The 22772-nt window shown below is 42.2% G+C and overlaps 1 protein-coding gene across 2 annotated transcripts in view; it reads right to left on the bottom strand.

Annotated features, from left to right (window-relative positions):
• PFKM (phosphofructokinase, muscle) overlaps positions 1-22772 on the bottom strand; it is a 104711-nt gene that overhangs the window by 26959 nt on the left and 54980 nt on the right. For both annotated transcript variants that reach the window (XM_075591667.1, XM_075591666.1), the window contains exons 3-9: positions 20756-20829; positions 20556-20633; positions 13110-13299; positions 12095-12260; positions 7099-7143; positions 1931-2039; positions 837-932 (exon numbers count right to left, since the gene is read on the bottom strand). In XM_075591667.1, the coding sequence (XP_075447782.1) occupies positions 837-932; positions 1931-2039; positions 7099-7143; positions 12095-12260; positions 13110-13299; positions 20556-20633; positions 20756-20829 (758 nt within the window). The remainder of the gene's footprint in view (positions 1-836; positions 933-1930; positions 2040-7098; positions 7144-12094; positions 12261-13109; positions 13300-20555; positions 20634-20755; positions 20830-22772) is intronic.

The raw sequence follows: 22772 nt of genomic DNA on the forward strand, positions 1-22772 counted from the left end.
AAATATAAATAACAGATCATGGGAATAAGTGCTTCAGACATACTGTAAAAGCAGATGTGTCTTAAGGTGGGTCTTAAGGTGGATAGCGAGGGGGCTAGTCGGGTATTGAGGGGAAGGGCATTCCAGAGGTGTGGGGCAGAAAGTGAGAAAGGTTTAAGGCGGGAGAGAGCTTTAGATACAAAGGGGGTAGTAAGAAGACTTCCTTGAGAAGAACGCAAGAGTCGTGATGGTGCATAGCGAGAAATTAGGGCTGAGATGTAATGAGGGGCAGAAGAATGTAAAGCTTTAAAAGTGAGCAGTAGAATTGAGTGTGAGATACGCGATTTAATCGGAAGCCAGGAGAGGGATTTCAGCAGGGGAGACGCTGAGACAGATTTAGGAAAGAGTAGAGTGATTCTGGCAGCAGTGTTTAGGATAGATTGTAGGGGAGACAGGTGAGAGGTAGGAAGGCCGGACAGCAGGAGGTTGCAGTAATCGAGACGTGAGAGAATGAGGGCCTGAGTCAGAGTTTTAGCAGTTGAGTAACAGAGGAAAGGGCGTATCTTTGTGATATTGCGGAGGAAAAAGCGACAAGTTTTTGAAACGTTTTGAATATGAGAGGAGAATGAGAGAGAGGAATCAAGTGTGACCCCTAGGCAGCGTGCTTGGGCTACTGGGTGAATGATCGTATTTCCAATAGCAATGTGGAAGGATGTAGTAGGGCCAGGTTTGGGAGGTAGTATAAGGAGCTCTGTTTTTGCCATGTTAAGTTTCAGTCGGTGGATGGCCATTGATTACATAACTATAAATCTTTTATGAGAGTTTCCATGGAATGTACAGGTATGAACAACACTTACATGTTTTATATCTTCTGACGTGATGGCATTTCCATGTAGGTCAATTGCGCCTTCAGCAACAATAATAATGTTTAGTCTGGATCCACGTCCTCTTGTCTAAAAATAAGAATATCGTTAGCTCTTTCACAGGCAGGGGGCACTGCAGGGCACTGCAGAAAACCTTGCACATGCTGCTTGAACAAAACGGTTAATTAAATAAAAAATAATTTAAATATCTTGCAATGCTGATTGGTTGATTGTCGAACAACATTCTTTAGATGTTCTTAGTAACTACTATATATGAGTTAGGTGTTTTTTTAATTTCCTCAAACAACAGATTCCTGAAGTATTTAAGACTTTGGTTTGCAGAATTCGGTAAGAAATGAATGCACTTCTATACGGACTTATTTAACATTAAAGAACATTATGATTACAGAACAGGCGTTGGATCTTTGAAGTTTTGAAATTGTAACTAGGATCATTGAAAATTGTACCTAAATTCAAACAGAGAATGTGACATTTTTGATAAATGACACCTGTCACGAAATTGTTAGCAGTTATTAGTGAGTTTGTAGTGTTACAGCCCCCTCAGAAAATAATTTAAAGTACTCTATTTAAATGTGGTTGTATGGATATGGTGAATCCTAGAGACCTCCATTTAATTTGCATTCGGATGCCTCCAAAGCTACTCGAAACATCATCTTTTACAGTAACAGTAAGGCCTTTTCCGATGGCTAGGAAGAGCTCATGGAAATGCTGAACATGACATGATGCTTAAGGACATGAAGAGACACTCGCCACTGAAGTGAGACATCACTATTGGAGGCCCTGAGACAGATGCACGTAGTTTGGAGGATTGGAACATATGTAAGTCAAATGTGTTTAAATGAGAATGGAAGCTCTGGACTTATTGTGTCTGTATTATATACTGTATTTAGCGCAGTGTTCACTTGTAAAACTATATAAAACCGTATGTAATAAATTATATTTCCTGTAGGTCTGGAAGTAAAAAATCACATTTATTCATTTTAATGTTATGCATGTAGGCATTAGACATTATGTTTGAACGTTGAACAAGTTCCATATTGCATGTTCTATAAAATGCTAACAGCTACCTCAGTTAATCTTCTGCAAAGGTGTTCTTCCCAATTCTCCTCGGGTGGAGATTCTGGAATAAAAACCCAATCTGCTCCACATGCAAGGGCCGTCACTAATGCCAAGTATCTAGAACAAGAATGACGTGCAGTGAAGTTACAATGGTTAGCAAGTTGTAGAGGAGTTTCATTGAAGTGAATATGCAGTACATACAGGTGTATACATTGGTTTAGCTAAATCTCAAAGCCAACTGGAAAGACAGCGCTGAAGCTTTATCCAAATTCCAGTTATCGCGATTCAAAATTTGAAGCAGTTCTGAGAACATTCACAAGAGACGTTTTTAAAGAGGCAATCCATGGAACACTAAAAAAATCTGTACTGTCGTGTTAGATAATACTTACTACATTTTATTTTTGAATTAAACACTTAATGCCACTTTTTAATGAGTTTTAATATACTGAGCATCCTTTGATTTCTATAGCAGGCTTTAACCTAAACAAACTCCAGTGCTCTGGAATAGGGAAGCATCCTTTAAACTGGTTTCATGCCTGCCTATCAGGTAGATCCCAGCATGTATCTATCTAACTCAAAAACCCTGGATATCACCTGCAGTGTCCCACAAGGCTCTGTTTTGGGGCCCCTACTCTTCTCAGTGCTCATCAATGATCTTCCCACAGCTTGTCAGGCCTGGTTCCCTCTGCATCAGACGGTGCACGCGGCCGCGTCTCTCACCAGACCCGTGTTCCTCCCGAGCCTGCCCCAGTCCCCCCTCGCTGCAAGGCTCGCTACGCACTGTGACGCGTCAGCTAGCAGGGGATACACGAGGATCGTGATCCCAAGCGGCGACGCGTTATGTGGTGCGGCAGGGAGCCAATGAGGGGGCGGAGGAGGGGGCAAGGGAGAAGGGGGAAGCTGTCTACCGCTACAGGAGGGAGGTCTGAGTGTGTATGTTATTCTCCCCTCCCCCCCTCCGGTGCCCGTCTTAGAGTCTGCGCGTGCTGGGGAGGTTGCGGCCAGCTCCTGCTGCTGTGCTTGTCTTCCCTGGGAGAAGAGGCAGCAGTAGATGGACGGGACAGGACAGGGCGGGGGCAGGGGGGGAGGGGAGGATGACTGTAGTGGGGTCTCCAGGTATACAGATTCCGCTGCCCGGTCATGCCTGCACGCTCCTCATAGACCGCATAAAGCGGTGAAGTGCAGTGCCGGTGTACGTCGTGGCCCCGCCCCCTCGTCATTTCCGCGCCCACACAGCCTGTTTTGGCTACGCCCCCTCGCGCCTCAGAACGCCGCCTGCAGACCGCAGATCGCTGTGTAGCGCTCTACACGCGCCGCCTGTTTGCAGTGCGGGCGCGTGGTCTGAGGCAGCGGGGCCTTAGCCTAAGCGAGCCTCAATACACATGCATGCGATGACACAATCTTATATGCATGCAGCCCTAACCTCTCCGACCTTTAACACGTACTTGAATCTGACTTTTTGAGACTTGAAAATTGGATTTCCCAAAACAAACTGTTTCTAAACACTGACAAGACTGCAACAATGGTATTTGGGACCATGGCTAGATTTTTGAAGCTTCCAATGAAGGAGTTACAGATCAGAACCAACTCTAATACTATCCTAGCCCCTGTTACTAGTTTCAAATATTTGGGCATATGGTTTGACGCCCATTTAACATTTGGGTTGCACATTGATAGCCTGACATCCAAAACCTATGCCAAACTAGGTGTACTATATAGGAACAAATCCTCCCTAATTCTGCTAGTCAGAAAGCGCATCGCACAGCAGATCCTGATGCCAATTATAGACTATGGAGACATAGCATACGGCTCGGCACCCCAAACTCACCTCAGCAAACTTGATACCCTCTACAATTCAATATGCCGCTTTGTTCTCCAATGCAAATACAACACACATCACTGCGAAATACTCAAAGAACTAGATTAGTCATCACTTGAGTCTATGTGCAAAGTTCATCTTTCCTGTCTTGTCTTCAAATACTTTCTGGACAAGCTACCCAGCTATCTGAACATTCTCATCACTCCTACCACATGCAGCAGTTTCATGTGAGATCTGACTCTAAAAGACTGTTCATGTTCACAAGGTTCAACAAAGTATCCAGCTGCTCCTCCTTCTCTTACCGTGCACCCCACAACTGGAACAGTCTACCGGAGACTCTCACTGCCGCCACCAGTCTAAGTTCTTTCAAAACTAAAGCTGTGTCACATTTTAATCAGGTCTGTAACTGTTACATACACCTATAATATATATTATCTCTTACTGTGCGTGCAATGTCTTGTACATAATGTACTGTATAACCCTTTTCACTTAATGTAACTATGTATTTGTAACCATATATTTCTCATTATAACTCTGTGCCCATGACATACTTGAAAACGAGAGGTAACTCTCAATGTATTACTTCCTGGTAATACAAGGACAAATGGGGGAAATAGGGTGCTCAACCCCAGTATAACTTCATCCAGACATAAAACATCTTAGAAAAAGTCCCCTAATAGAGCAAGTGGGAGTGGGCATAAATGAAAATGACCTGTGAGTCACTCACGGACAATGAACAATAAAGTTTCACTCAAGGTAATCCAAATATGAGTACTCAGCTATAACAGTCATAAAGAATAAAGGTAAGTCTCTTACCCACTCCCACACTCTCTGGGGATCTGTAGAGGCGTGCCAGCCATGGAAGGAAAATCCAGTAATAGTAGAACACGAAGCAAATAGCGCAGAGCCAGGGAGTCAGGTGGTAGATAAAAAAGTGAAATCCATTTATTTCAGTGCATGACTGATAAAATCATCACCCCAAGGGGGAAACACACAGCCTGTTACGTGTTTCGGACGGGTGGGTCCTTTATCAAGGAGTATGGGATGTTGAGCAAGTAGGTGCCTTATATACCCCTAACTCAATTATAACAATTAGAGGCACTCGTGAAAAAAACATACTGAACCATGGCGCGCATGCGCGTGACGTCACGCGAGGCGCCACCGCATCGGGCCCAGAAGCCAGAGGGTAAAGACGCCCCCCCGTCCGCTCGCCTTGGGAACAGAATAAACGACTACACTCACAAGCCTGCAGCTACGCAATTGGCTCCTCCCATGTGATGCACCCCGGGGCACCGATTGGACCGTGCGCGCCGCCACGCCGCCGAAGGGTGGGCGTGTTGCTGCCTCGGCCTCTGCTTTCTATTGGCGGAGTGGCGGCGCGCACGGTCTAATCGGTGCCCCAGGGTGCGTCACATGGGGCGGAGCCAATTGCGTAGCTGCAGGCTTGTGAGTGTAGTCGTTTATTCTGTTCCCAAGGCGTGCATGCGCGAGCGAGCGGGGGGGGCATGTTTACCCTCTGGCTTCTGGGCCCGATGCGGTGGCGCCTCGCGTGACGTCACGCGCATGCGCGCCAAGGTGCAGTATGTTTTTTTCACGAGTGCCTCTAATTGTTATAATTGAGTTAGGGGTATATAAGGCACCTACTTGCTCAATATCCCATACTCCTTGATAAAGGACCTACCCGCCCGAAACGGGTAGGAGGCTGTGTGTTACCCCCTGGGGTGATGATTTTATCAGTCATGCACTGAAATAAATGGATTTCACTTTTTTAACTACCACCTGACTCCCTGGCTGTGCGCTATTTGCTTCTTGTTCTACTTCCTGGTAATACAGTTTATAAATAACCCACCTCCCAAGCAGTGCAAGATCTTTGCAACACTTTCCTGTTTGTGATAATTTGTTGCCAATATTCCCAGCAGTTTGAGCTGCAAACTGTAACAATAGATAATGCTACCTTAGTAATCTAGGAATACGTTGTAGCTGCTGAGTTACAGTCACTGAAGAATTGATTGAAACTGAAAGGCAGCAATTTAGTGAACCCTGGGAAGCAGGGTCTTTGCTGATCAATCACAGGAGAACTAATCAATTGGCAGCTTAGGTAATTAGTTTTCAATAAAGGTAATCAAAGCCTGTATATATTAAAACAACATTTTTTTTAAAGTGCCGCTTTGATCACCTCTTTAAAGAATGACGTCAAGTTTTTTCTACAATGTGATCTGTGATGGTAAAAAGTAGAAAAACATATCTTCCTCAATCTAATTAAAATGGCAGTTGCATATTGTATTTAATATTTTTTTCGTTTACAAGAAACCATACGTGAAACATGAAATTAAAAATTCTGCAGGATCCAAAAATTGAATTGAGAATGGAAATGTTACACTGACTTCTTAGTATTAAAAAAAAGATAAATAATTAGTAACAAAATCAGATATGTGCATATCACGATGTTTCAGTGTAATACGTCCTTTATTTCACTGTATTTTATGCAATGTACTTATAGGTGATAGTTAATGAAACAAACAAGTACTCAACTATCCAACATAGCTATGAAAACAATAACTAAAAAGTTGTTGTTTTTATCACAAAGACATTGTTAGTTTTAGAAAGTCAATATTTTACTTACCTTCCAAGAACAAAACAAAGCCCATTAAAATCTGTCCATTTATAATTTTAAAAATGTCAACATAAATAATCCAACATAACATTACCATTCAATAGATGAGATAGCCCTGCCTTTATAAATGGCTGTTGCTTAATGACATAAGGAAAATGTATTTATTATGTATTTTACTGTTTGTTTGAATCACAATACTGCAGTAAATACTGTAGTTCATATCACATGTGAAAGAAACCTCTGTGCTCTTGAAGGGGTATGTACAAAAGGCATGTAAGCAGCATGTTATGTTTGTCTACAGAGCTCATATAACACTCTTTAAACTTCCTAAACATGCCAGCAGCCCTTATGATGTTCAAAGAACAGAGACAGATAATCTCTTCTTTGGTTTGCAATGTTGGGAAGTGGGTTGTGACCATGCGATTGCTAGACAAGTGTAGATAGGCTTTCTGCAGGTTTATACAGAAATCATAGCAAATACTTTGGGAAATAAGCCATTAAAAACAGAGATACTTTCAACATGTAGCACAGAGAGGGAACGAGTCTGCTGAAGCATCACTAGCATCAATATACTAGTGCAAACAGATGAAAAACATCAGCGCTGCATGATACGCAGGGGCAGCTGGAGTTTGGAACAGATAACTAGAAAGGGGTTATTTGATTTCTCAGATTGTTTAACAAAACTGCTGTTTAAAAAGACTTAATGCAAAGTAGTATTGTAAAGAATCAGTAATACCACTTACCCACAGTGACGACCCATTACTTCTAGAACAAAGGTCCTCTGGTGACTGAAAATAAATATGTAAACAAAATAATTGTTAATAAAATAATATTTTTTTGTAATCTGAGTAGTTTTGGCAGCTTTGGTAGTATATTTAATTCATTTTCTTGTCTAGTAAATAACAACATTGTAGAAGAAAAAGAATATTAAAATCAATATAATGAAGGCCATTGGTAGAGATCTGCAAAGTTTTTTTGTTTATTTTGCTTGTTGTAAGAAAGACATTATATAAAAATGGTGCACTTTCTATGGCCAAAATTGCACAGTTTAAGAAGTTTAGTTCCGATTTTCTTTTTAGTTTTCAACATCATTAAACATTCACAGCGTTAGCGGGTGTCGACAGCAGCAGCAGCAGCAGCAGCCTCGCAAACATTGTGAAAAAAATAAAACAACAAAACGCAACTGAAAAATGTTTGCAAAAGTTGCCAAAGTATTCTGCAAGATTTGAGGTGAGATTTATTCCTTGAGGAAGATGCTGGTGACTATTAATTATGTTTAATATTTCAAAAAGTAACACGTCTAAATTCACCAGTTTCTCTACTGTCTACAAATGTTAAGCCTGTCTTTAGTCTGTGGCTATCGGCAAGTAAAAAGTACAGAAAAAAAAGTCAAAACAAATGCAAAAGTTGAAAATCAGGTGAATATCCTGGATAAGGTTCACACCAGAAAATGCTGCACACCGGAGACACGCTGAACATCAAACTTTACTTATTAATTTTATACTACAGTAGGTCTTGCTGCAGATATAAGACATAGCGTAATATGCTTCAAACAGGTCTCTAAATCCTAGTGTAGCCAGGGTCTCTCTGGTCCCCCTGTCTGCAGGTTTCTTTCCCCCTTGCGTGTGTGCTGCTGCGGGGGCGAGCGCGTTCCCGGGGGCTCCCGGTGGCAGCTGCGGCAGGACGCCGCCATGTTTAATGTGTTCGCGCATGTGCGGAGGCTTGCGCGTAAGCAGAGCAATCGCGGCGGCCATGTTGAGGTCACAGGCAGCATTGAAGCCAATAGAGCTGGCAGCTTCTCATGCTGCAAAGTTGCAACAATGTTGTGTGCAGACAGGGTTTTGTCAGTTGGATCCAGGAAGAGATTGAGGAAGGTAGTGTACACAGCTGCAGTGCTCTGCTGTACTAGGCCAGAGAAACCCCAGGCCCAGGTAGGCCCCACTCCCCACTAGGTTAGCGGGTAAGTTCATAGGGAAGGCCCCTTAGGTAGGGACCCTGCCCTAATCTGAGTCTTGTCAGTGACATAGCTGCAGTGCTGTGGGCTCTGACAAGAAGAGACAGTGTGGCTTGCAGTGCAGCCACAGCAGTTAGTTTGGCAGTTTCAGGGAAGGCCCCTTTCCGTGCGAGGGGGGGTTGCTTTCTATAGTACCCAGTTCTATGTGATATCACCGGTGCCAGTTGCACTCAGAGATCGCGGCCTGCGTCTGGGCTCAGACAGGCTCTGCAGCAAGAGACTTTCCAAAGGTGGATCACTCCATGCGGGAGTCACCCACCGCCAGGCAGAGTTGCAGGACGTCACAGAGGAGATCGCAGAGTGGCGGATCCTTTGTGAAGAATCTGCAGCCTCAGGTGCTGGAGCACTGGGCAGGTACAGTCAGTCATCAAGTGCACCAACTTTACCAACAGTCACTCACTTGGGGTATTGTGGGACATTTGGGACTATTGATATAACGTGTGGGGTACAAAGCCCTGCGTGGTGACCGGGTAGTTGTGCCTATTAGTGTTATAGAGGGACACTGTCAATGTCATATTGTTGAAGTATGTTGTGTTGTGTTATTTGCCATATAGTAAACCCTTTAAGCCATAACCTTTGGTGTGGGCTGGTTACTTTATGGATGTTCCTATGTGAGGGCCACTCTACACTCCTAGAAGCTCACATAGGTGGAGGCGCTGACAAGAAATGTTCCATTGGATTCACCCCAGGCTCTCACTAGCGGAGGCTCAGACCTCCTGTGAGCCTGACAGGTATACTGCACCACACCTGGTAACATATAGGTTCCCCCTAACATACACTCTATATGCGATTGGGTGGGGGAATACCCGTTACACTAGGAATTCAGCAAAATGGGGACTCACAATTTCTCAGATAAAAAACAGCATGTCCCACAATAAATGTGGCTCTGGATATCCAGACTTTACTTCTCTGGTAAGTAGATGGTGGTGATCTGGGTGTGACCAGAGAAGTAAAGTCTGGATACCCAGAGCAACATTTATTGTGGGACATGCTGTTTTTTTATCTGAGAAATTGTGAGTCCCCATTTTGCTGAATTCCTAGGATTTAGAGACCTATTTGAAGCATATTACGCTATGTAGTATTTATCTGCATCATTTCATATATGGTGATACCTGCGCTCCCCGAAGCTTCCGACACACCTGTACAGAAGAAAACTTGGACCTTTCTCCACAGGGTTGAGCTGCGATGTTTTCACTTTGTATTTTTTGCACATGCACTTGCACTTTGTATTTTACATTTATTAGTGCACATTTCAAACACCTTATAGTGATTTAATATTGTTTTTTTATATTTATCACGTTAATATACTCTGTACAGGAGCGCCTAAGCACCATTTTTTGTCACTTCAGATATAAGAAACAGGTCTATTCGCCAAAAATGTTAATTCCACTGCAGACTAGTTAGATTTCCTGGGGAAAGGAACAGTGTTGGGTAAGGACTCCTATTACTCAGTAATAGCCACTGATTTACCCTTTCAGTGATGGGGGTGCAGCAGCACCTGAGTGCTACAGTACTTCCGGCACATTGTGATCACGTGATTACGTGAATGGAAGAGGACTAGTCTCCTGTCCCGTTCCTCGTCCGGTCAGATCGCGTTTAACGATACCCAGAAGAAATAACATTTAAGGGCGACTGATGCTTTTCCAATTTTTGTTTTTTTAACCAAATCATGTGACTAATCTTAGCGTACGATAACGACTGGACTTGTATCACAAAACCCTTGAGCAATGACCGGTTTGCGACTCGCAAAAAATAGGACCCCAATATAGATTAGGCCACAGTTTGTGTGGTAGTCATTATTATAATGACTCGACAGGCGGAGCAGTATTGGGTCAATTCCTAATTTATTTTAATGATCTCAACATGGGCGTAAACAAATTAAAGCTGCAGTTCAGTCTTTTTTTTTTTTTTACTTCAATAGTTTTATGTGTGCAATCTCTAATTACCTATAGAACTGTATAGCTGCAGGTCAATTCGTTTTCCATGTATTGATAGGTCGAAATTTGGTGACATATTAAAAGCTGGGATTTGTTTATAATCTGCTTGTCAGTCAGTGGAAGCTCATGAATATTCATGAGCATTCCTGCACTGTCAAGTGCTAGAGGGAGGGCAGGGCTGACAAAGGGGTGTGCCAGGGCTTGTGACAGGACATGAAGGGGCAGTGCCTTAGCAAATGGCTGTTAAAATAGAATACAAGAAAATTGGTCTTTCAAAGTTGTTTTTTTAAAAACAGAAAATTCTAAAAGTATTTTTTCTTACTACAGAACTGATTTATTAAAAAAAACACACATGCAGGATATTGACTGAACTGCAGCTTTAAATTGTACGTCTTGGTTTAGCATCCAATTTAGAGTTGGATTCATTAGTCCTAACTGAAGACCCCTTCTTCATTATGCGCATATATAGACCAGGCACTAATCACACTAAACTACAAGAACCCATAATTTGTACCATGCATTTTCTGGAGCCATGGCTGCAATTGCTGCTCTATTGATGAGCAGACCCAACCTGGCAATGTTTGCTACTCTTGAGAATAGAGCAAGCCCCCAGCGAAGGGAAATCATTCATATGGCTAGAGTTAATGTATTTGGCATGCTTGATGATGGGGCACTTTAGAGGTACCGCCTCATACTTCACATCATCATGGACATTTTAGAGCTTGTTCAGGCTGATCCACGACCTAAAATATAAATTAGAACAGCTATCCCTTCAATGACCAAACTACGGGATGCAGAGCTTCCTACTGCAAGGCAGCATTTTTATAGATGGAGGTCTGTCCCTCAAACGTCACATTTTTAAGGGCAATTGAGCACAAACGTTAAGCAGCATAAGTAATTGGCACAGACATATGATTGCGAAAGACGTTACAATTACACGTAGGCAATGGTGCCTTATATAATGATAAGACTGTGCCATCATATTTAGGACCAGCTGCTAACGAGTCTGAAGCGCCTAACTAAATCTGCTCCTAATTACAAAGATAGCAATGACACATCTTTAAAATGTTAACACCACTTCTATTTTTCCGACTATATCTAAACTCTCAATCAACACCTAAATCCCTTTGTTTGTGCCCATTGTAAGCGGAGACTACTCCCTATTCTATTGTGTAGTATCACTGTGTTCAACACACATAATTGCCTTGTTTTACAGATGATGTTGGGTTTCTTTCTATAAATCCAAATGCAATGTTTCCATTTTTTAAGTTGAAAGCTGAATTTTTAGACACACTTCTAAATACCTGTATTGTGTAAACTGGAGTGTTACAATGTACAGTGATCTGCAGCAGTGCCAAACGAATGTCACTTTCACTACAACAGCAGGATGTAAGTTCCTGTTTACTATATTATGATGCTGTGCTACAGACATCTCTCTAGACAACACGAAACAGCTCTGTGTTATTGTGCTATACAGCACACACTAGAAGGTGATAATGTGCTACATCAAATGGTACAAATTCACTTAGGAATTTTTACCTTTCTCCCCTCCTGAAATAACCCAGGCAAATTAAAAAAAACTGATGTTACTTTAATGTTATAGTTCATAGTCATGACTTCTTAACTAATGGCAGCCAATCATTTTTCAGTGCTACAGACCCAGGGATTATTCTCTATTGTGTACAATTGCATATTACCTTCATCCATGTTTATAGGATTTGTTTTTGCTTGTGAATCTGGTGGCTACAGGTTTCCCAAAGAATAATTAGAAAACCGGTACATTCTTACCTCTGTGCTGTAGTTGTGATAGCATCCACTATTTCCATTATTCTATGCAGAGCAGAATCAGTACCAATCGTCATATCTGTTCCGCAGAAATCATTATCGATGGAACCAACCATGCCAACGATATTCAGGAAATTGGACTTGCTGGCTTCAGCAGCAGATATCTTCCCTAAAGAAATATACACACATTAAAAAAAGGTGTGCATGTGTGCATGTATGTATGTATGTATGTATGTATGTATGTATACATACATACATACATACAGTACATACATACATATATAACATTTCTAGAAATTAAATAACATTATTTGCTCTTTGAAAAAAATAGATGGTGTGAAAAATGAAAGACTTCACACAGCAGAATTACAAATGTTACACTGAAGATGAAGCAAGTTATGCGACTAGAAGGACATGTGAAAAGTGCACTCCCCCACTATACCATACTGAACTAATGGTAGTAAATAGTTTAAAAATAGGTGATTCACGTCTTAAAAAAACATTAACATGTAAAAAAAATATTATTTCCAAAGCATTATCCTTACAATTAATATAAATATTGTAGCCTACAATGTTAATTGGGTTTTACGATCCTTATCTGTGTCTTACTGTATGTCTCACTTCTCATTCTCCTTTTTTCCAGTTTGTGGTCAGACAAAGTGGGGATCCCTAAAACCTGTGGGGATCCCTAAAAGTGGGCTGAAGCAAAAAATAAAATGTTTTTAGAATAGCTACCGGGAAAGTCTGCAGACTTTGTTTTCTATAAAAAGGTGTCAAACACCTCGTTTTAACTGATTAAACACTAAATCACTATTTCACTATGGTCTTTAATAGGAATGCTTTTAAAAACAAAACAAATATATGCCACTGATGTGTAAACTGGGAAGAGGAAAGAAATAAAATGATTGCAATAAAATGACTAATAACTTTTCAATAAGTCACCCCAAACAAACTGCTTATGCAAAATTGACATGCTACCCCTCTTTACATTGTTGCATGTTAAAGGTAAACGGATTACCTGTTTTAACTAAATCCGCTAACAAGCCGCTCCACTCTGATCGGAAAGTGTCAGCTCCTGTTAGGCTGCCGTCTCCACCAATCACACATAAGTTGGTTATTCCTTTCTTTACCAGGTTGCATGCTGCTTTCAGTCGCCCCTCTCGTCCCCGGAAATCTTGACATCGAGCACTTCCTATTACTGTACCACCCTAAAAGAAAATAAACATTAAATGATGGCACTTCTTTAAAATGGACTAGCAATATACAAATATAATTGCATCGCTGGTTTTGTTCTTAGATGTCGACTTGTGATTGCACTTTGTAGAATAACATGAAATCATTAACCTCTTCAAATAGTATTCCATCTTTAATGCCCCTTTAAGTGCGGTATTTTTGCATGTGCCAGGTTTTGTGCTTTTGTGCTCTTCTTGGTGGCTTAATCAGGAATCAGAGCAAATACAAATTAAAGGCACATATATTTAATCTTCCAAATATGCTTGAAAATAGCAAGGACAATGAAAGCACTACGTATGGATCGCACCGACCCATGTGGCAAGCCAAATAAGTATTGCAATCTAATTCTAATGTACAACAATTTGCAGCAGCTATAATAACTCTGATGCTGCAGTCGGACAAGTCACAATTAACCAATGAGCAAGATGGGCTGCTTTATATGTCCTCTCTACTGAGAAAAGCAGAATCCTTGTTACAGAATGTGCGTCATTTGGTATTTAAAGGCATGCTTGGCCTTGGTGCCTTAAATTATTTGAAATTATGTTTTAACCCCACTTGTCACTTTCAGGTACGTCTACTATAGACTGTAGCTTTCCAACTGTTTCGTACAAATTTTACAACAGAAATGACATTATAGATTAGTGTAAATATGACTTGCATGTAAGATGCAAATATAATTATTGCAGTCTTTAAAATATATATCTCTCTATTTCAGCTGTGTCTAAAGTACTTACCATCCAACTGGCAATCAAGTTAAGTGTACATGAGTTTTCATGGTTCTGATTTACAATTCCTCCCTCCATCCCTTCCACCCTCCCCTCCCCCCCCCAACTATTAACTATATATTCAATGAGTGAAACCAAACCAGTACCATTTCATAATATTCAATATTATTGAAATTTTTTTTTTTGATGTCTATAATTTCTTAAATGACCCAATCCTGGGTCACACAGCAGGACTTCTTGCCAAGAACCTCCCCTTGGTACCTGGATGTATATACTATATTGTACACAGTGCAGCGCGCATTTTACAAAGAATAATTCGAAAATGCAGGATACAGGTTTGACAAGGACAGAAATACAAATCAAGCAGACACTACTTGAGAAAAGTGGAAGACAACTAATAATGGGACCCAGAAATCAGTGACTACGTTTTTGTCAGGTAACTTCCTATCAGAAAAATCATGTAGCTCAATTCCCTGAACTGGCAAACCTTAAGGCTTAGGCTGCGTCCATAGACACTGCAGCCAAGCGGAGGCGCGCGGAGGCTGAGGGAAAGCGGGTGCTTTCCCTGGCCTTAGTACGCGCGCCATCCGGGGGCGTGTCTATAGGCGGGCCAGTGACGTCACGGAGCTGGTTCGCCCTCATTGGGCCAACCATTCACGTGACCGCCCTATTGCACGAGAAATTAGTTTTAACTGATTTCTCGCGCATGGTGCGCCCCCTCCCACTTCCACGCGCACGCACGCTGTATAGACACGATCACTGCCTTTAGGCAGTCTGATCGCTCAGCGTGCGGACACATCCGCGCGGTCTGCCTATCTATGGACGCAGCCTTAAGAGTATAAAGCTCACGATAGCAGAAGAAGATGTGTTTGGGACATTCACACAGTGCAAAATAAATTAAATGCTTCATTCTTTATCATGGATAACATTTTAAATAAGGATAATAAACACATCAAGGGTTCTTTAAACTGTGTGTCACCAAAAATGCTTATTTTAGCGTGGAGTTTTGGAAAACATTGCTTTAAAATGTACTGAACCAACGAAGTGGACATCTTGATAAGTTTATCACAGCATTCAAAAGAAGCATTACAGGCATACCCCGCTTTAAGGACACTCACTTTAAGTACACTCGCGAGTAAGTACACATCGCCCAATAGGCAAACGGCAGCTCGCGCATGCGCCTGTCAGCACGTCCTGAACAGCAATACCGGCTCCCTACCTGTACCGAAGCTGTGCGCAAGCGGGGAGACTATAGAGCCTGTTACAAATGCGTTATTTACATCAGTTATGCACGTATATGACGATTGCAGTACAGAACATGCATCGATAAATGGGAAAAGGTAGTGCTTCACTTTAAGTACATTTTCGCTTTACATACATGCTCCGGTCCCATTGCGTACGTTAATGCGGGGTATGCCTGTACTCAGTTTAAGTACAAATGTCTGAGCAGTGAATGATTGTTCTTATGTTTAGCGAATTCAAGACCAAATCATGTCTTATGATTATCTATTTCTAAGCTCATGTACACATACAGTAATTGAAAAGGTCAATAGTATCATTTCTATTTATGGCCGGCATTTGAAATTAGATTCCAGTTAGAACTTTGACCTCATGTATTTTTGACACCAAAAGGGCAGGTTATTTCTGTATTTGACATTGAGTGTAATACTGTAGTCATAGGATATCTCCAGACTGAAGTATCCTTTGCTAGTAAAGGATAACCTCAAAAGAAATGTCAAGATCCTCACAATGATTCCCTCCAAACTGAACACCCTTCTCTCGAGCAAAGATGACCTTTAAACGGTGAATGTTATTTAAAGATTGCTATGCCATGAAAGCACCATGCATCTCCTGGCGATACGATGGAGACCAATGATAAGCTACAGTAACAAAATGCTCTTTGTGACAATATTTTCAGCATCATTTTTCAACTGATCAGCAATCTTTAATAACACTCAAATGTCCCACGGAGCCCCCCAAAAATGCAATAAAGTTGAACATTAATATGGCGTTATATTTCACATAATGTGGAGAAATTACATTTCATGAACTACAGTAAACCTGCTTAAAATAAATAAATAAAAATACAATATTAAAGCATCACTACATCGTCTGGCAAACACCCACTCTCTTAACTTTGCACTATGTCTATAACAATCCACAGTAGAAAGTGTTCACCTTTAGAAAACGACAAGACTTATTCTCAAGGGTCAAAAGGAAGTCAAAATTTCATCAGAACATGACATTGTGTCTTCCTATTGGACGATCCCAACAGCCATCTTTTATTTTACTGTAATTTTACCCGCACATGAAAGGTAAATATTTCCGAAACGGGGGGCGTGTGGGGGGGTTGGGGGGGTAAACGGAGCTAGTAATAGTGTAGTTCAGCTGCAGGGGAACCCCCTATTCTGAAAAAATATGTAGGGATTGCTACTTTAATCATGTCAACACCCCTACCCTAGCAGACACACTATTTGCATATCCTAAATCCAGATCCTAAAACTAGTCTCAATTCTACCACTAACCCTAACACAAATTCGAACCTAACTCAATCAGATTGCTGACCAAAATCATTTCACTGACCCTAAATCCCAAGCCCAATGCTATGCAGGTGAGCTCCCAGAAGTGGAGAAGCTTAAAGTAGAAGAGATACATGTTGCCTTCTCTTCCCCCCTTTCATTCCTGGGAGGGGAGGGGAAGGGGGGTAGATTGCACTAAAGCACCTTTGAACGCCACAAAACACAACAGAAGCCACTTCCACACATCCCAGGGGAGCAGCAGCTTGCGTTAAGTTTTAAGTTACCCTGCACTGTGGAGTTAAAGGGGCAATTCTATCTGTACTGGACTTCTTCCCCACATATTTTCTTAGAGGAGACTACAGAAAATTTCAGAGTGCTCTTCTTTATCAAGAACTGGGCTCCATATTATACTATTTTAGCCATTTGAAATAATCACTGATTCTTTCCAATTAAATACATGTGGCCACCAGCAGAGATTCTGGACCATATTTACTCATTCGTGCTATGCCATTAGGCATCTTCCAGTATAAAAAGATACCTCATGGCCCATTCACTTGAATGAGGTGTCTTCAGGAACAGAGAGGTGTTTTATGGACTAGCACCACTTAGTAAATATGGGCCTATATCGGTTTGAGAATGGCACGAGGCGGCTGTAGGAAAGGCGAGATTCAAAGTGAGAAGTGTGTGACACACAGAAAGCAGCTATATAATGATTAGGCATCAGGGCCCAAGCATTATGAAGGTTGTGAGAATGTATCACTAACATTTAGCAATAAAATAAAATGTTTTTTAAAAATATACATTTTTAGGTTTCCATGAAAAAGGTGAATATTGCACTCGCTGACACTTAAATAGGACTACTACTGTTTATCTTGTATAGTATCTGTCTTTATACAGTATGTGTCTGTGTCACAGCCAGGGGAGGCAATGAGACGTACCTTCCATATGTCTATACTACTGTACAGGGCCGCCAACACAAATCATGGGGCCCAGGACAAATGAAAGGAGCAGGGCGCCCCCCAACCCACAGCACACCTACCGCAGACAATTTTTTTTTAGCGCGCAACTTTTACTTAACTGTTTTCTTTTTAGTACGTAGTAGTAATACGGAAAAAACATTACAATGCAATCTGTTTATTTTTATATTTTCAACAAAAGACAAAGATACCCAATGCTACATCAAATGTGACAATGGGGGGGATTTAGTATAGGCCTGGGGGGGATTCAGTATGGGCCTGGGGGGGAGGGGGTTAAGTATGGGCCTGTGGGGGGGTAAGTATAGGTGGGTGACTGACTGCCTGGGTGGGTGGGTGACTGTCTAGGTGATTGCCCTGACTGACTGCCTGGGTGGGTGATCGCCTGGGTGACTGACTGCCTGGGTGGGTGACTGACCTTGAACGGGTGGGTGCTGCTTCCTAGCCCGCCAGACGCTTCCCCCCTGCCCCCGATCCCCGCGGCTTCTGCCCAGTGTTGGCGGGCCTGCTACGGTATTTGCAACCAGTATGAAGGCATTGAATTTTCGTTATCGTTGGAATGCAGGCATGCCATTGACTTCACTGGAGCTTTCCGTGCGATGTATTGTATTGTATTGTATGTCTTAATTTATATAGCGCCATTAATGTACATAGCGCTTCACAGTAGTAATACATGTGGTAATCAAATAAATAACAGAGCATGGGAATATGTGCTTTAGACATAAAAGTAACATTAAGGAAGAGGAGTCCCTACTCCGAGGAGCTTACAGTCTAATTGGTAGGTAGCGAGAACGTACAGAGACAGTAGGAGGGAGTTCTGGTAAGTGCGTCTGCAGGGGGCCAAGCTTTATGTATCATGTGTTCAGAATATCCACAGTGCTATTCATATGCTTCTTTAAGCATAGACAACCTCTTGAAAAAGAGAGAAAGCGCCGCACAGCACAAAAAAGGAAGTGAAGGCTGATGTGAGAAAAATAAAAAGAGCTTTATTTGCACAAGGTGCAAGCGAAACCTCTTGACGCGTTTTGTCACTCTTTTGACAAAGGCCTCCCAGGCCGAAACGCGTCAAGAGGTTTCGCTTGCACCTTGTGCAAATAAAGCGCTTTTTATTTTTCTCACATCAGCCTTCACTTCCTTTTTTGTGCTGCGGCGCTTTCTCTCTTTTTCAAGAGGTTGTCTATGCTGGTTCATTGCGCGCCTGCACGCCGAGTCACTGCTGGTTGTTCCTGGCTGCCGGGTCTGCCGTGACGTCATTCAGAAGCACCATCCATGCCGCCGGTCAGGTGACCACCCTCCGCATCGGCGGATAGCGGGTTGGCGGTGAAGCAACAAGATCCTGCGACGGAGAGATCCCAGCCTCATCCAGGAGGAGCGGGAGCATACAGTACATCATACTGCCAAGACCGGACAGGCTTGACATCAACAGCCCCAAGAATTATACGTGAGTTTCCCGTGTTCCAGCCTGATAGTGCTCTTGGTGAGCCGGTTGGGGGGAAGGATATATTTTTCACACTGCTAAATGGTTGTGTATAGCCGGGGTCTATAAGATTCATTTTATCATTGCTCACCAGCAGGACTATGCTTTATTCTGAGCGCCTGGAGGGTTAGTCCATTGATTTACCCATTTGTATGCTTCTTTAAGCAAGTGTGTCTTAAGTTGGGTCTTAAAGGTGGATAGAGAGGGTGCTAGTCGGGTATTGAGGGGAAGGGCAGTCTAGAGGTGTGGGGCAGTCAGTGAAAAGGGTTTAAGGCGGGAGAGGGCTTCAGATACAAAGGGGGTAGAAAGAAGACATCCTTGAGAAGAACGCAAGAGTCTGGATGGTGCATAACGAGAAATTAGGGCTGAGATGTAAGGAGGGGCAGAAGAGTGTAAAGCTTTAAAAATGAGGAGAAGAATGGAGTGTGAGATGCGGGATTTGATCGGAAGCCAGGAGAGTGATTTCATGAGGGGAGATGCTGAGACAGATCTAGGAAAGAGTAGAGTGATTCTGGCAGCACCGTTTAGGATAGATTGTAGGGGAGACAGGTGAGAGGCAGGAAGGCCGGACAGCAGGAGGTTACAGTAATCAAGACGGGAGAGAATGAGGGCCTGAGTCAGAGTTTTAGCAGTCGAGCAACAGAGGAAAGGGCGTATCTTTGTTATATTGCGGAGGAAAAAGCGACAGGTTTTAGAAATGTTTTGAATGTGAGGGGCGAATGTGAGAGAGGAGTCGAGTGTGACCCCTAGGCAGTGTGCTTGGGCTACTGGGTGAATGATCGTAGTTCCAACAGTAATGTGGAAGGAGGTAGTAGGGCCAGGTTTGGGAGGAAGTATGATGAGCTCTGTTTTAGCCATGTTGAGTTTAAGGCGGAGGAGGGCCATCCAGGATGATATAGCAGAGAGACATTCAGAAACTTTGGTTTGTACAGCAGGTGTAAGGTCGGGTGTTGAAAAGTATATTTGTGTGTCGTCAGCATAGAGGTGATAATTAAACCCAAAAGATGTTATTAGGTCACCTAGAGAGAGTGTGTACAGAGAAAAGAGAAGAGGTCCCAGGACAGAGCCCTGGGGTACCCCCACAGAGAGATCAATAGAGGAGGAGGAGGTGTTAGCAGAAGAGACACTAAAAGTACGATGGGAGAGGTAGGATGAGATCCAGAATAGAGCTTTGTTCCGAATACCAAGAGTATGGAGAATGTGAAGGAGAAGAGGGTGGTCAACTGTGTCAAATGCTGCAGAGAGGTCGAGTAATATGAGCAGAGCTGGATCGGCGCTATCACAGTTTACAGAATAAGGGTCATAGTTGATATATCTGAGGAGGCTATGTAAAGAATGAAAGGGATTTGCTCACAATGTTTTAGATACTTGATTTTCTGCTTCTGGAAGGAACAGATATGGCTCTTTATCATGCTCTACTTAGATCTTAATATTTATTGAGTCATTCTCACCTTCTCAGTACTCTAGGCGAATAAAACACTGCTTATGATTTAAGCCTCTCCAACACTAACATAGTTATTCAACCATTAAACTTACCAACTGCAGCATCATTGACACACTTTCCCAGGTAGCTTCTCTAATATTGTCACCTCCATCGACCAGTCCTTGGTAACCCTGCAAAATGAATCAAGTTAAATAACCACTTCTCTTTTTAGTAATTGTAATGTATATTAAATAAAATAAAACAACCTGCAAAAGAGGGATCATATGAGCTATTTTTTTTTTTATATACATACCTCATGAACGAAGTAGACTTTAGCACCCATGTATATTCCCACTCTCACAGCAGCTCGGACAGCTGCATTCATTCCTGTTCAAGAATAGAGTTTTGCAGTTACATTTGTGAAATTGGTTTCTATTACTTGTAAATTGCACAATGATGGACTGGCATGAAAATAAGGATTGTAAATGTTAAATATGAGGTCAGATCAAGACATTTTTGTTCATTGCTTTTGTTTTGTAAAATGTTGATCCATAAATATATTAAAATTTGTAATACATAAATCAGCCAGTTGAAATGAAACATTATATTGATGGAAGTACAGTATACCTGAACATCTATATTGTATTCTCCTCTACAAATCTTCTATTGTTTTGTAAAAACCTGCATAGCTCGTGTTCTAAGTGTACAGCAACTCTTTCTTTTTACAAAGGCCCAAGCAGAAGAGAAAATAGCCCAGTCAGTAAAGAACGGGAACAAAAAAACATAGTGGTTCGGTATATATACATACTACTATGTATATATACTGTATATATTTTTTTAGATAAGTGGGAAGAAGCAGGGTCTCCGGCGCTGGACCGCATTCATTTCACCTTTGGGGACCCGGACTCTCGAGATACCTGTGAAGGTGCCCATGGTACCATCCCCGGCTATGGAGATTTAAAAACCAGGAAGTAACCGACAGCACTTATGGAGGTACGAATCTCTGGAACCAGCGGGTCCCCGGAGCTAAAATGAATGCAGTTAAGCTCAGGGACACACTGCTTCTTAACTATTAAAAAAAATGGGGCCCTTGGATGGAATGCTTCTTGAAGTATATATAAGTGAAAGTGATTCAAGCAAAGTACCTCTTGGACATAACACTCAAGTTGCCCCCAAGATAGACTCCCCAATATGCCTTCACTGTCCCTGTCCATAAAGCTGTGGATGGGGTTAACAGCATGAGGAAAAGAGATGCTTCAAAGACCACCTGGAGCTCATCAGTCCTTCACCCCTGCATGTCTGCCGTGAGGTCCAATACTGTGCTATGCTGCTGTTTCATTCTTACAAAGAATCACTAGGACAGTGATTCCCAACCGGGGCTCCGGGGAACTTGCTGCTGGTCGCTCATGCGTGATCGGCACTTCCCGGCCTGCTTGTGCACATGCGCAACTGGCAAGCTCTGATTGCGCATGAGCGACTGGCAAACGCAGTTCATACATGCGCAGACAGCAAGTGCCGATCGCGCATGCGCACAAGCAGCCGGGAAATTTCTATTGTGCATATAGTTGGTGAGAAAACGCTCAAAGTGCCGACGGCACATGCGTGACATTTGTGCCAGTTTTTGCCGGGACAAATGTGGTCACCCTACTTGTACCCAATGTTTCAACTTACCCTACCTATAGATTGTAAGCTCCTTGAGGCAGGGCTTCTTCTAACACAATGCAAGCCTATCCAAGCTCTCCTAACACAATTCTCATACCATCTGTAAATGTATGTATGTATAACTTTATTTATATAGTGCCATTAATGTACATAGCGCTTCACAACAGTAATACATATGACAATCATATAAATAACAGATAATACAAATAACACATAATGGGAATAAGTGCTTCAGACATAAAAGAAACATTTAGGAAAAGAAGTCCCTGCCCCAAAGAGCTCACAATCTAGTTGGTAAGTAGGAAGAACGTACAGAGGACAGTAGGAAGGTGTTCTGGTAAGTGCATCTATCTGCAAGGTGCCAAGGTTGATGTATGAGGTGTATAGTATCAGCCACGGAGTTATCTATATGCTTCATTAAGTTGGGGTTTAACCCCTTAAGGACGAATTATGCGAATTCACCTCATACCTCGCCTCATACTGTTCAATTACTTTTTGAAGAGGGGAAGAGTCCAGGTGAAGAGACTCCAAAGAGCACAGCAGACGTTAGCGACAAAGACGGGAACCAGACTGAGATGCCAGGAAAAAGGTAGGTGTTTTATTCCAGACAAAAGTACTTCAGAGCATGGTTGTTAAGTACAAAAAGAGGATTTTTGTACTTAACAACC

Source organism: Ascaphus truei, chromosome 3 (assembly GCF_040206685.1).
Source record: "Ascaphus truei isolate aAscTru1 chromosome 3, aAscTru1.hap1, whole genome shotgun sequence".
Lineage (NCBI taxonomy): Eukaryota > Metazoa > Chordata > Amphibia > Anura > Ascaphidae > Ascaphus > Ascaphus truei.